This window comes from Cavia porcellus, unplaced genomic scaffold (assembly GCF_034190915.1).
Source record: "Cavia porcellus strain 051 isolate PalLab524CR breed Dunkin Hartley unplaced genomic scaffold, mCavPor4.1 scaffold_16, whole genome shotgun sequence".
NCBI lineage: Eukaryota > Metazoa > Chordata > Mammalia > Rodentia > Caviidae > Cavia > Cavia porcellus.
The window spans coordinates 29,312,599-29,328,017 of NW_026947499.1; the positions used below are offsets into that span (position 1 = coordinate 29,312,599).

Below are 15,419 nucleotides of genomic sequence, written 5' to 3' on the forward strand. Positions count from 1 at the left end.
CATCATCTCCTGGCTTCCAGTGCAGAATCTTCAGCATTCTAGCACAAACCCTTCAGCCTCCTGATACAGACTCTCATAAGACATTACTGGTGAGCATCAGGCCTTCAACTGGTTCCTGCAGATCTTCAGTGCATAGAAAGACCTTCCCACTTGACTTTGTGGGCAGCTACTATAAGCCAATCTTGTAAATTCCTATACAATTGTATATCTTGCATTAAATCTGTTTCTCCAGTAAGCACAGACTGATAAAATTCTTCTATGACCCACAAACTCCCAACTCCTCCTGCAGTCCTGATAAACAAACAAACAAACAAACAAACCAAAAAACCACTACTCTTCCCTATCCCTTTCCTATGCCAAGCTCCTTCTTTTTAAATTCTTTCATACCTGTTCTATGAGTCTCAGGCAATAGGAGCAGGTATAAGGGTACCAGGGCTGCAATTTTTTCTTTTGTTTGTAATGCTGGGGATTAAGCACAGGCCTGGTACATGCTAATCAAGCACTCTAGTACTGAGCTATATGGATTGTCAGCTGTTTTTTTATTTTTTATTTTGAGATAGGGTCTTGCTAAATTACGTAGGCTGGGCTTGAACTTGTGATACTCCTGCCTCAGCCTCCCAAGCAGCTAAGATTATAGGTATGCACCATCATGCCTGGTTCTGAGCTACCAGCTTAACCTTGAGAGTCCTTCCATGGGCCCATCTGGTATGAAGGTTCTCAATAGCATTTAATTTGCATACACCTCCATGTGGAGTTTGAGCAGTAAGTAAAAAGGCAGACATCAGATGATAGTGTCCAAGTATGAGGTCTGTCTGTGTAAAAATAACAGGAATTTTCTAACACTGCTTTCATAAATACTTCTCTTCCAATTAGTCAGGTTTTCCTTCAGAAATTAGAAATTTAAAGCTTAACGAAAGGCGGGGCTGGGGGTTTAGCTCAGTGGCATAAGCGCCTGCCTTGTAAGCAGGCAATCGTGAGTTCGATCCCTGTACCAATAAAAACGAAAAAGACCAAAAAAAAAAAAAAAAAAAAAAAAAAGCTTAACGCAAGGAAATGAAGTGAGTTTATTAAGATGCAGCATAATTCAGTATGAAGTAATTCAGAGACCAAGGCAAAGTGAACAGTGATGGGAAAGGGCTGCTGTGCTCTAAGTACCTTCCTTTGTGATGAACCCCTTATTCCTCAACTTCTGGGAGGGCCCTGAGGTAGCTAAGTCTCTATGATGGCCCCATGAGAATCAGTGGCCTCCCTATACACACCAAATGCTGCTCACACCAACAGATAGAAGTGATTGCACTGGTCTTAAGATTTTCTGTATCCAAATGATGTTTTAGACTCTGAGGAGACAGGGATATACGTCAGTGGCATAGTGCCTATATGGCAAGCACAAGGTCCTGAGTTCAATTCCCAATACCAAACAAAAAACAAAACACCTCTAAGGACTGGCAGCTTTTACTTTTTCCTCTTGAAGCCAGTCAATGTTGCAATGAAATGTGAGCTATGCCAATAAAAATACCATGTGGAGGCCTCTGGGGAAAATGATTTGAGCCACATGATGGAGCCTTTGTCCACCTCAACTCAGCTGCTCCCTGAAGGCAGTCACAAGAGAAGTCAGAAGTGAGACCAGCAGAACAGCCCAGTCAGGCAATTCCAAATGACTCAACTTCTTCTGATCCACAGAATTCAGAACAAAACTCACTTGTTATACTAAGCTATTTGTTATGAATTAATAGATAATATTGAGCCAACAAAGTCTACGTTTTAAAAGTTCAAATAGTTCAATAAGCCCTTATCAAAATACTTTTAGTCCTAAGAAAATAAAAACTAACAAAACAAATAAAAACATCCTATCTCTAAAATATCTGTAAATTGTGCATCTAATAACGAGACACATCCAAACACACAAAGACCAACAACAGAAAGATCAACAATCCAATCTAAAAATGGGCAAAAAGACCAGGCATGGTAGTATACTCCTGTAAAACTCAGCAGCCTATAATGCCAGCATTAGGGAGGCTGAGCAAGAGGATTGTCTGAGTTCAAAACCAGTATGGACTACAGAGTGAGTTCAGACGATCCTGAATTGCACAGCGAAATTCTTTTTCAAAAAGAAAAAGAAAGAAAGAGGCAAAGAGCCAGGCATGCCTGTAATCCCAGTACTCTGGGAGGCTAAGGCAGAAGAATTTCAAGTTTGAGCAGGACTCTGGGAAATTTAAGATTTAGCAAGACTGTCTCAAAATAAAAAATGTATCAGGAGGCTGAGACAGGAGTATTGTTGCAAGTTTGAGACCAGCATAGGCTACAAAATGAGCTTAAGGCCAGTCTGAACTGCATAGTGAGATCCTGTCTCAAAAAGAAAAAAAAAAAAAATTAGACAAGGACAGGGAATGTAGTTTAATGAAAAGGTCTTTAATTTGATCCCCAGGGGAAAAGTTGGGGGTGGGGGAAAGAAGGAAGGATAGAAATAGATATTTCTCCAAAGAAAACATACAAATACTAATTACAAATGAAAGGATTCTCAACAGCATCAGTCATCAAGTGGATGTAAATGAAACGGGCAATGAGATGACTGTAATGCAAAAGACAGTAACAAATGCTGGGGAGAAACTGAACTTCAAAACCTATTGGTGCATTTCAAATGGCACATTTACTTTGGAAACATCTGGCAGACCTTGAAAAGGTTAAATTTAGCTAGGGATAGTGGCACTTGCCTAAATCCCAGCATTCTGGCAGAGTGAGGCAGGAGGATAGTAAATCTGAGCTCAGCTTGGATAACTCAGAAAGACCGAATCTCAATAAATAAATACATATTTATATATGTTTATTTATTTGTAAATATATATTATATATAAACATCTATGCATATAAACATATATATTTTTTCAAATGTCTGGGGATATAGCATAGTGCAGAGGCCTGGGGGTCAATCCCTAGCACTGAAAAAAAAAAAGCTAAATGTAGAGTTACCATATTTCCCAGCAATTCCACTCCTAGGTATGTATCCAAAAGAAATGAAAACATAAGTTCTCAAAACATTTATATGCAAATATTTATAGCAGCATTATTTATGATAACCCAAAATTCATGACAACCCAAATGTCCATTAACTAATAAATCGACATACAGAATATGAATACTCATCCACAAATGGAATATTATTTGGCAATAAAAAGGAATCAGATACATTTTACAATATGATTCACTGAAAAACCCTGAAAACATTATATTAAGTGAAAGCAGCTAGTTGCAAAAAACAACCAACCAAATAAAACATACATTGCACGACTGCTTCCCCCCACCTCCCCCAGTGCTACAGATAGGACCCAGGGCCTCACACAGCCAAGCAAGCACTCTACCACTGAGCTACATACCCGGTCCTATATGCATTTACATGGAAAGTTCACAGTGGGCAAATCCATGGCAACAGGAAGTAGATAAGTAGTTGCTGATGGCTAGGAAGAGAAGGGTGTGAGTCCTAATGAGTTTCTAAAATTACTTTGCAGTGATAATCCATACAACTTCTGAATGGATGAACTGTATATGAATTCGATCTGAATAATGCTCTTAAAAGACAAACAAACTGCTTAAGCACACATATCCACAAAGCAAAGCTCACCCTGCCCCACCTCAGCACGTATGTATACTCTTAAAGCTCTTCCCTACTATCAATGTGCTAACAAGAATGTTCCTTTTTTCCCTACTTCTGCTACATTTCTTTCCTGTCATCCTGCTTCATTTCTATTAAAATGATTTCCCAAAAAGAGCTCAAGGATGAAGGGATGCAGTCATATTAAGTCCAACCTAGCCTAGCGTAAAAACCCACACAGCAGAAATCCTTCTCTGTCTTTGATGTTCTAATCCTCAGTCTCAAGAACCACTCTCTGGCTCACTTTACAAAAGGGAAGAGGAACCTTTCCGTGCCCATGCATTAAAGCCTTGTGGGTTTCAGCCAGGACCCTTACTGAAGCTGAAGACAAGAAATGAGCCAGCTCTTACAGTGCTTTTCCTTCCACAGGAGCAACAGGGTCTTAGTGAGTCCCTGCATGATCCTTTTGGGGTAGCCACAGATGGAAGGTGCCAGCAAGTGAGATCCAGAGTTAAAGGCTAGGCTTTTGTCCTGGTGCCACCCAGTGTACTATGGACACAGCGGAGAGTGCTTCAGTCAAAGCCAACTGCATGCACAATGAACAATCATCGTCCTACTTCCAAAGCCCCCACAAAAAGATTCTTAGAATCTGCAATACTCCCTTCCCTGAGCCTCTCTGCTGGGGCTTCACCCAACAGGGCCTTACCCGGGTCTTGGCCTTCTGGAACACATGGTTCTCCATATCCTTGCTAGATTTACTGTGGGCCACTCCAGCTTTCCTCATGGCATCCTCACTGAAACACAAAAGGAGAAGAAATATTTACACACCCCCAAAGGGTCTACTCTTTAGGGCCCCTAGTCAGCAGGCTTTTGCACAGCAGCTATCCCTGAGTGGACAAGATGTTGCTCCTAGCATACCAACCAGCTGAGACCCTAGAAAGGCATGAAGGGAGAAGCACTCAGCAGAGCAAGGTAGTAACAGAAGAGGGCCGTGAGAAGAAAGGAATAGAAAAGGTGGTCACTATGAAGCGAAGGATGCCACTAGTATGAAGGGTTTAGGCAAGTCCATCCTTACAGAATGATTACAATCAGCATAAAACCAAGCATGTATTAGGCCATTGAGTGCCAGCCAGCCTCTAATTCCTGCCCTTTGAGTGACCTAGTTTCCCACTCAATTCTGCCACTGACTACAATGGGACCTCAGCACAAAACTCATCTCTCAGTCTCCCAAGGCAAGGGTCCTCCCTATGTGAGAGAATGCATGTTCTCCTAAAGGGACCAAAAAGACCAGGCCCAACTTCACCAACTGCTAGCTAGGAATGGCAAGAGACAGATCATACAAATGGGAAAAATGTCTTAAAAATGCATTTGTCAACAGAAGTATAATAAGAGAGAAAATCCTGCTAAAGGTTTTATATAACACTGCTGCTCCAAGTCAAGTGCCATGCACACAAGCTAGGATGAGCTCTCGCAGAGTAATAGTATACACTATCTCCCCCATATATATGCACATGCACATGCACATACACATGCACATACACAGAAAGAATGGATCTGTAGTCACTAGAAAAGACAAGGGGACATATCAAGACTAGCTCCTCTGGTCTGTTCAACAGCAGGCCTTCTTTGCTGTAGAGTGGGTCTCCTCCCTCCCTATCCTTTCAGCACTGGGCTTGTTGATGAACAAATAAGCCTGTCAGGGCTCTGCATAGAATAAACAAGCTCAGCCCAAATGATGCTTGAAAGCACTCTTACTACTCCAACCACAAATCAACCAAGCCCAGAGTACAGAAGAATGCATGTAGGACTGCAAGTATCATACCTGTTACTCCTAAAGAACTTAGAGAAAGGCCAGGTATGAGCCACAAGTTCAAGGCCAGCATGGGCTACATAAAAAGTTCAAAGCCAACTTGAACTGTACAATGAGACTGCCTCAAAACAACTTAAAAATACAGTAAGCTGTGGTGCATGCTTACAACCCCAGCTACTTGAGAGGCTCAGGCAGCACTGGACGCTCTGCCAGTGAGTCCAACCTGGGCCACTATGTATGACTCTGTCTCAAAATACTAAATAAACAATGATAAGACAGTGACAGGAGGCCCTTGGGTTTGATCCCCAGTACTGCAAAAATGTAAGAAAAAGGAAGACACAACATACTGCTAGATCCTTTACTCAATAAGCATGATTGGCATGCCCACCTACCTTCTGCTTCCTGAAGCCTAAACTTTGGCAAAGAAGCAGCAACAGGTTACTGCTTGCCTGGCATTCAGGGGTGGAGCTGATGGACAAGGGAAAAGCTTCCTGGAGCCACAATAGAATGACATGGGACAGTAACTTAAGAACCAGCCCACACACAGTGCAGGATTAGACTTGTAAACAAGAAAGGCACAGGCATACCATAGGTGGGAGGCCAGCAAGGACCCAATGCACATTTGATGAGGCTGGCATGGGGTGGCACTCTACCTTGGAGATGGAGATGTTACCTGGTAGGTCCCAAGAAGTCCCTGAGCATTTTCAACAGAAGTGACAGAATAGACCTGTTTTCAGAAGGTGTCTTATCTGTGCCCCCAAGCTCTTCCTGTTCATCCTTCTACCTTCTGACAACAGTAGGGGACTGTGAGGCTAACCAGCTTCACAGAGAACAAGGAGCTATGGGCCACAGAGGTACATACTAACAGAAGGTCTCAAGACAGAGCAGCAGACACAAACAAACTTTTGCACCCAAGTAGCACAGCATGGAGGCTGGCTAAGTGGACAGCAGGGAGGTCATGAAACTGATGCAGCCAGGTGCAACATAAGAGAGGAGTACAGAGAGATCTGAGGGGGTAAGTGATTGCACTGATGAACTCTGTGCTGGATAGCAGCAACCTCTGAGGGTCAAGCCAGGCTTTAAGAGCAGTCCTTCCATGGTGGTGCCACCAGCCACTTTTGCTAGTTATCAGACAGGAAGATCCCAGATGGTACAGTGTCTCCACTACAGCAAAGATAGCTGGCTTGTGCCCAGAGATGAACCCCAGGACACAGATTACTGTGGTAGCCTGAAAAAGGTGGGATGATCACAACCTGGCCAAAGGAAGGTGCTTACTTAGCCACAGGCACAGTGCACCAGATGCCACAGAATGTGCTGGAAGTCAAGCTGTGCTCTGCTCTGCTCTGCCAGTGTAACATCACAGATGATATACGTGGTAGGTGCCAGCTGTTAATGACTCAGAGCTTAAAGACCACTGACCTCACTGGAAGCCAGAAATAAGCCTATCCTGACAAGCTACAATACATTCCTCAACAGCAGGAAACTGAACTTGGAGAAGCAGGCAGTCAGTGAAGGGGCTGCCCAAAAGCCATGAAGGGGCTGCTGTGAAGGGACAATCAGAACTGAGGAGGAAGCTGCTCCTCCAACTAGATATCAGGGTTCTGCAGGCAGCTCATACCCTGTCACTCTCCCATGTCCCTTCCAGAGTCAGCCCAGGGAGTTTTTCATGTTTAATGGCTAATGAATAAAATAAGATGCCCTGAGCATTCTTTTCAGTCCTGCAAACCTGTTTTAAAAATTGTTTTTATTGCTGTTTCTAGTCTAAAGATCTTAAAATAGAAGACAAAGCCAGGTACAGTAGCATAAACCTATAATCCCAGCACTATGAGAGATAGATGCAAAAGGATCACAAGTTTGAATCTAGCCTATGTAACTTAGCAAAATCCTGTCTCAAAAAAAATTTTTTTAAAGGGCTGGGGATATAACTGAGAGGTAGCCAAGCTTTGGCACTACTGAAGATAAACTATCATACAAGGAAGCGTCCCTAGACAGAAAGCAGCCTCCACATAATAAGGGATGAAGGTCATTGTTGGGAAGACAAGGACCTGCTGGCTAGAAGATGTCAGGGAGAAAACTGATGTCAGCTTACAAGTTTGGACTCTAAACAGCTGTTCTGCCATAGTTTGTCCATTATTAACCATATGCTTGCAGAACAACAGGGATTTATGTGGCAGTCACCAAAATATTAGAGGCTGTCACAGTGGCATTAGCACCAGCCAACAGAGGACTAGAGCTCCTGCCTGATGCAACCAGCCAGCCCACTGACAAGGTGTACGTAGTGATGGACAACAGCTCAGAGCACATATTCCTTGTGTGAACAGGGTTCCACAAGCTCTTCCTTGGGCCAAGGACTAGCTTCTCCCTGGTTGGCCTAACTAACCCCCGGTCAGGATTCAACTGGCATCTGTTTTAGACTGGAGCCTTCTAGAGGTTTATATATCATACAAGACTGGAACTCCCTCTATCAAGGGGTCCAAGGTTGCCTTCACTGTCCAGACCTGTCCCTGGAACATAGTGTATCTTAAAAGAGTTGCCTGAGCAGTCAGAATACGACACACCATGAAAACCTCCTGCTATCCTTATTTCTGCACCAAAACCCCATGCAGGATACCTGGAAATTCCCTTCATTTCTCCATTGGCTGCCTCCAACTCCCTAAAGTCCAAACTTTTGCAGCAATCCCTCCTAATGGGCCTCTCTCTCCAGTTCCCTGTTCCATCTACTCTCCAAATCACATTACTGATGATGGGTGAAAGAAGCAGCTGGACTATGGTCCTGTCCACCTGGTCTCATGTTTTGTTTCTTACCAGCAAGGCCAGCTCAGTAGCCCTCTTTAGCACTGGCCACGCCACTTGCTCCCATGACAAGGCCACTGTTTGTATGCTACTTCTGAATGTCTTCCAACTCTGCTGGGACTTCCAACCCTGCTGTGGGTCTTTTTCCCACCTAGCACTCCTATCTGCTTCACAGAAACCCTGGAGACACCTGTGGACCTCCCATATGAATCACAAATTCCTGTCTGTCAGCGCACTATACTAAAAAATACCCCAAGAGTGAAATGACAGCATGCATCTCTGTATTCATCAGGCAGTCAGCACTGTTCAACAAAGTAACAGGCTATTTTTAAACAAGGACAGAAGTACAGCCACCAGGTACAGTGGCATATATTTACAATTCTAGTACTCAAAAGGTTGAGACAGGAGGATTGCTGTAAGTTAGAGGTCAGCCTGATCTACACAATTAGTTTAAAGCCAGCATGATCTATAGAGCGAGACCCTGTCTCAAAAACAAACAAAAACCCAAAGGAATGGTACCACCATGCATGTTCATGGACCATAAGTCAGTGTGGCAGGCACTGGGGGAACAAAGCTTCAAACAAACACTTTCAGGCAGTAAAGGTCAGGGTCACCTGGGAAAGACATTTGCTCCTACGGTAGATAAAAGTTTAGGGTGGCTGGGCCTGGCAGGATATAGACAGAGGAGGAAGGGCCTGCACGCCAATTCCAGTTTGGCTACTTGCCAGCTTTGGGTCTTGAGGAGGCACTTCCTACCCTTGAGACAGCACTGGCATAAGTGCTCTGAAGGACTGTGGCCAGGGGTGAGGGTGTAAAGACAGACCTAGCACTGGCCCAGTTGGTATCTAGCAGGAGCCTGTTGTTCCTTAACTCCTTCCATCCCCAAACTTGAAAACTCAATTTATCAGAAGTGGGCATGGTGCCACCCACCTGCAAAAACAGCTGTTCAAGGGCCTGAGGCAGGAAGACCATAAATTCAAAGTCAGCATGAGCAACACAGAGACCCTGCCTCAAAAACAAAAAGGCCTGGGGCTCAATATGAGACCCTGGGTTCAATACTCAGTATCACTCAAAAACAAAAACAAAAACAAATGAGCAGGGCATGGTGGCTCATGCCTGTAATCCCAGCACTCAGGAGGCTGAGGCAGGAGGATCATTGTGAGTTCAAGAACAGTCTGGGCTACAAAGTGAGCTCAAGGCCAGCCTGCACTGCATAGTGAGACCTTGTCTCAAAAAAAAAAAAAAAAAAAAATAGAACATCACAGTAGGGATCTAATCCCAGCCCAGGGCAGGGAATTAAAAAAAAAAAAAAAAAAAAAAAAAAAGATCAACTGGGTGCCTTGGGAAAGTACACGGAGACATCAAACTGTAAGTGTGCTAATGTGGGTGACCCATATGGTGAGACAGCCCTGCTCTGAGGCTGGGGCACAGTTTGGCCCTCAGAACACCTCTGAGCACTGCTATGTCCTCCCTGAAAAGGAAGGGCCATGACAGCTTTGCCTCAGAGTACTCTGAGGATGACAATAGTTAATATTCTGAGGCACTAGATACACAGGAAGCACTAATTAAGCATTAAATAAATCAGAATAACCTGTCTCACTGGCGATAAGACAGCATTCAAGCCTGGCATGGTGGCACACACCTGTAATATCAGCACTTGGGAGGCTGAGGCAAAAAGACTGCTGTGAGTTTGAGACTAGCCTGGGCTACATAGCGAGTTCAAGAATGGCCTGGACTACACTACAAGACTGTTTCAAAAAAAGACAGTATCTGAACACATCATCACCATACAGTGATGTTAGTGTCCCCTCCTCCCAGAAGATGGAGGATCAGTGAATGCTTTTGGCTGCCTTGGGCATTGGTATGGCCCCACTGGGAAACTAACTCACCTGACACATACTGTGATGCCAACAGTACATATGCATTGGGAAAGGTGTCCCCTCAGGTATGCTGAAGAACATCCCTGTTTCCTTACCTTTCCACACCCTGTCCCACGGGCCTTGGTTCCCACCCAAGGGCACCCTCATCTCTCACTAAGACATCTTTGATCCCACTCACTTCACCACTGCCCCTTACCCAGGCTGTCAAACCCTCTTCCATGGCTCATCTTCTTACCGCTGCCCAAGGATTCATGACTTCCCAAGAGTGCCACTCTAGTCTCCTGCAGGTATCCAACAGTGAAAGATTCAGAGTCAGGTACTTGACTTTAGGGGAACAAAGGGCTTCCTCCCATCCATTTATATAGTACTCAGAACATAAACACAAATTTATGTTCTGCCCAATGGAACCTCTGTAAGTATTCTAATTTTGAGAACTACAACATTCATCAGTTAAGTGACCTCTTGTAGGGCAGGAGGAATTTCTTTCTTTTTCTTTTCTTTTTTTTTAGTACTACATAGCAATTTTTTTTTTAATCAGTACCAAGGATGGAACTCATGACTGCGCGCTTGCAAGGCAGGCGTTTATGCCGCTGAGCTAAATCCCCAGCCCCTACATAGCAATTTTAATAAAAACATTGGAGACATTGTAGGACTTCAAAAGCAGTTAACAATCAAACTGGAATGGGTATCTTATTACATTTGTCATCTTCAGAGTAGTTGCCTCTACTCAGACTTGATATTATCAAGCATATCAAATTTGAATAAAATTGGTCAAGACAAAACAGTGATCTAACAAACCAGATTCAAATAAGATCAGTCATAGTATTTTTTCTTTTTTTTTTAATTTACCTTCCTTATTTATTTATTTATTTATTTATTTATTTATATTTGGTACCAGGGACTGAACTTGTGAGCTCACACTTACCAGGCAAGCGCTTGAGCCACTGAGCTAAATCCCTGGCCCCAGGAGGAATTTCTGATAGCCCTTCCTAAATGGCTTCCTGGAAAATCACTACCTGTATGTGCAGATGAGTCTGTCTGCCCACCCAGGATAGACGCCCACAGCTTGCATGTGGTACACTTTACCACGTGTTTAAAACACAAATCATGAAGCACCAAAAGACAGCAGAGGAAGTTATACAATATCAGGATGATACAGGTTTTCTTAGACATGTATGCAGAAGTAGGCCCTATAAAGTAAAACCAATTTTGTCATATCAAAAAGGTATCCATCACCTTTATACCAGCTATCTGTAAGAGAGATAACGGCAAGCATCCCTCATAGCCCATGCTTTCTACTGCTCAAGCCCAGCACTGGATTTGAAGTAAATGCTCTGGCAGATGCCAGTTTCCTTATCTGCCTTCCCTGATCCACTCTCTACTTCACACTATGTAACCAAGCTCATGAGAGAAGACACTGGAGGTTTGCTCTGGAAAGGCTTAAACTTGAGATAACCTGGGCTACATACCCAGGTTTGCTCTGGAAAGGCATAAACTTGAGATAGCGTGGGCTACACACCCAGTTGAAAAGGCACATTAAGGGGGTGGGCTGAGAGGCCATCTGTGACCTGATCCACACTAACTGTGGTGACCCTTGCCCTGGAGGAAGGATTCAAGAAAATCTGCAGTCCAATGAGTCACTGGCAAAGCTACCAAAGAACAAGCCCCACCTACTCAGAGACCATACGGTCTGAGTGCCCCTCTCCTTAGAGTGAGCAACCAAGCAGGAGTTCCCAGACACCCTAACCCATAAGAGTAATCTGTAGGTACCAAAGACTCAGCAGGAAAACCAAAGTGTAGAAATTACTTTCCACAGACATAAGTCATTGCATTGCATCCATTTAACAGAAATAAAGAGTCAGATTTGCAAAGAAAAAAGAGGGGAGAGTTCTTAGAAATAAAACCATGTCAGCTGGGCATGGTAATGAATGCCTGTAGTCCTAGCAGTCAGGAGCTAAGGCAAGATGATTTCTACAAGTTTGCCAACATTTCAAGACTGTCTCAAAAAAAAAAAAAAAAAAGAAAGAAAAAAAAGAAAGAAAGAAAGAAAAGAAAAAAATGCGAGCTGAGAGTATAAGTACACACCTGTACTCCCAACTTTCAGGAAGCTGAGGCAAGAGAACTGCCATGAGTTCAAGGCCAGTCTGAACTACACAGTGAGCTCCTGTCTCATAAAAGCAAAATAAAACACAACCAAAGAACAATAACAAAAAATGGAATTATGCTCTACAGAGGAGTATCATAGTGCTCAAATCAGCACAGTCTCTAGAAGCTAATTCCCACAGCCATTTTCTAGGATGCTTGTAGAATGAGATACAGGATACAGGAAATGAGACTTGACACAGGAGAACAATAGGCTAGAGCCATGCATCTTGCAAGATGAGCCCACTGACAGCTGCCTCAACACATCTGTGGCCACTGCCTGCAGGGCTGCAGAAACGAGGTGCTGGGAGACATAACTGACATAGACTCCTACTGTAGAATCTGGGGATAACTATACTGAGATACAATTGAAAGACACAGAAGAAGTAGCAACAGGTACACAAAAACCTAGTATAGTTTTTTAAATAGCATTTTTTCATACAAAAACAAACAAACAAATGCTCAGGCATGGTGGCACACACCTGTAATCCCAGTGCTATGAAAGGCTAAAGCAAGAGGATACCAAATTCAAGTCTACCTAGCCTGGGCAATTTAGCGAGTTAGCAAGAATCTGTCTCAAAATAAAAAACAAAAAGAGCTGGAGGTGTAATGCAACGCAAAGATCCTGGATTTAATCCCCAGCACTGGGAAGAAATTAATTAATTAGAGTATGGCACTATGCTCAGACATGAGTATTGTTTGTGTAGGCACAAATATAAATATTCCTTACCGATTTACTCAAAAAGTAAACTACTGGGAAGATGAAGGAAGTGAACCAGAGATAATGGCATTGTGTATGGAGGCTCCAGAGAAAGTCAACAGATGATTTATAAAACCCAAAAGTGATAATGATAAGTCAAGTAGGAGGGTGTGCACATTACTCCGAACCAGACATTGCTGCAAGAAACAGTCCAAGGTGGTTGCAGTCTGGAGGGAGAGCTGGGTAAACAGGGAACCTTTGTAGTTTCTTATAAAGTCTTTTATTATTCCTTGACTTTTGCAATTTATGTGTATATCTTCTCTGCTAGAACCTAAAGCAATTAAAAATTAAATGACAAACAGTGTGCCATACACACAGACCTTGTGGTTTGCAGCTGGAGTCCCCAAACTTTGGGATATTTGACCAGAGCAAAGTAAACTAAAATGACTTTTTGATTGTAAGAAAAACAAAAGTATGCCACAGAGAAATAGCTCAAACAGCAAAGCACCTGCCTGACAAGCACAAGGTCGTGAGTTCAATCCCTAGTACAAAAAATAATAATAATTAATACTCAACAAACAACAACTATTATTAAGGAAAGTCTGATTTACCTTTCTAAACCTTCCTGTCTCTGCTAGTATCAGAGACATGGAAAGCAGATGACATTTGCTCTATCATCAATTTTGACCCTAAGGAGTATCCCCAAAGTCCTCCACCCATTCTTTCCACAGTTCTGCAGGTGGCCCGACAGTCAAAAAATAAGAGTCAGTAGGACCAAGCATGGTGGCACATTGCCTATAGGCCCAGAACTCTGGGAGGCTGAGGCAGAAGATTCAAAGTTTGAGCTCAGCCTATGCAACTCAGCAGTTTATCAGACTCTATCTCAAACTTAAAAAAGGGTTGAGAAGGTCAGTTCAGTGTGAAGGCTCTGAATTTAACAGCAGCACTGTGAAAACAACATCATAAAAGGGCTGGGCAGAGCTAATATGGCCCCCAAGCACCTGGGAGTTACCTTCTGGATATAACTCCAAAGCCTCAACATATTCTAGGTAGAAAAGCCCCAGTCCTCCACTAGCAAAGGGTAATTCTTCTTTGTCATCTGCCCTTCACTGATCCTTAGAGAGCTATAGAGCAATATCCTTTGCTGCCCTTCACCTTCTTCATATCCTGCAGCCAATTTATTTAGTTCTCAGGTTTCATTCAAAGGAAGGAAATGAGATATCATTTGTTTTGTCACCAACAGTAACCAAAGCAAACACCTGGCCTCTGGACCTCACAGGTAGCTGGATGCATGTTTGCCAAACTATAACCCAAACAGACAGCAACTTCTTCCTTTCCATTGTCAGCAAACATCTGCGTTCCAGTTCCTTGATTTTTTTTCCCCAGAAGCACAAAGCATTGAACCCAGTATCTTCACAGTAAGCTATACCCCACAGCCCTTTTAAAATTTTCAGACAAGTTCTCACTAACTCACTAAGTTGCCTAGGCTGATCTTGAATTTGAGATCCTCAGTCTCCCAGAATGCTGAGATTACAGGCATGTGACACCATGGCCAGCCTCCCTGATTTTTTTTAAAGACATATAAAAGTGCTTTGTCTGGGGCTGGGGATTTAGCTCAGTGGCATAAGCGCCTGCCTTGCAAGCAGTCCTGAGTTCAATCCCCGGTATGGATAAAAAAGAAAAAGAAAAAGACAAAAAAAAAAAAAGTGCTTTGTCTTTTTCATAAGTTAAAAATACCTACTTTGTAATTTAGCTTTCCACCTACATGTAGGAATGGTTATTTTGGTCTTGCAGAAGAACTTTCTAATCATACCAATAGCAAAGCATGACATAGTTTCTCTTTACACTCCTTCCTCTTGATTGCTCAACTGAGTTCTGTTTCTGCTCCTAAGAATTTCCAAAAAATGAAATCAATCAAAAAAACTAAACTGAGTCAGGTGTACTGATACATACTTAGAATCCCAGCACTCTGGGAGACTGGGGCAAAAAGATCATGAATTCAAGCTCAGTCTGGTCTACTTAGCCATACTCTGAATCAAAATAAAAAATAAAAAAGGACTGGGAATGTAGCTCAGTGAAAAAACTCTGGGTTCAATTCCCAGTACCAAGGACTTAAATAAATAAAACAAATGAAAAAACTAATAACCTGAAGCCAGGCCTGAGGCTGGGCATGGTGACACATGTGTAATCCCAGCATTCTGGAAGACTGAGGCATAAAGATTACAAATTCAAGTCCAGGCTGGGCAATTTAGTGACTCTGCAAAATCCTGTCTCCAAAACGAAAAAGATTAGGCATTGATGTAAGTTCAGTTTGAAGTTCCTGGGCTCAATCCTCAATGCCAAAAAATTAAATAAATACATAAATAAAAAACTGAAGAGGCTGCTGCTTCATATTCTAGTTCTATATTCTTATGCAAGTTCTATATCCTTCTATGCAAGTTCTATATTCTTATCTGAGCTGTTTCAGAATGCCATACTAGCTTCCGATATTTAGTTTGTTGACTTGAT

The 15,419-nt window shown here is 42.8% G+C and overlaps 1 protein-coding gene across 10 annotated transcripts in view; it reads right to left on the bottom strand.

The window, feature by feature from the left end:
* Med15 (mediator complex subunit 15) overlaps window positions 1–15,419 on the bottom strand; it is a 69,983-nt gene that overhangs the window by 41,934 nt on the left and 12,630 nt on the right. For 3 of the 10 annotated variants that reach the window (XM_063226079.1, XM_063226082.1, XM_063226080.1), the window contains exons 2-3: window positions 4,293–4,380; window positions 3,372–3,452 (exon numbers count right to left, since the gene is read on the bottom strand). The exons of 2 other annotated variants lie outside the window; for them this stretch is intronic. Coding sequence is in view for 5 of the 8 variants with exons in the window: in XM_063226072.1 (XP_063082142.1) it covers window positions 4,293–4,380 (88 nt within the window). In the remaining 3 variants the exon portion in view is untranslated. Of the gene's footprint in view, window positions 1–3,371; window positions 3,453–4,292; window positions 4,381–10,265; window positions 10,351–15,419 lie in introns of all 10 variants that reach the window. 5 more of the 10 variants (XM_063226072.1, XM_063226076.1, XM_063226077.1 and 2 more) reach the window with 2 other exon arrangements.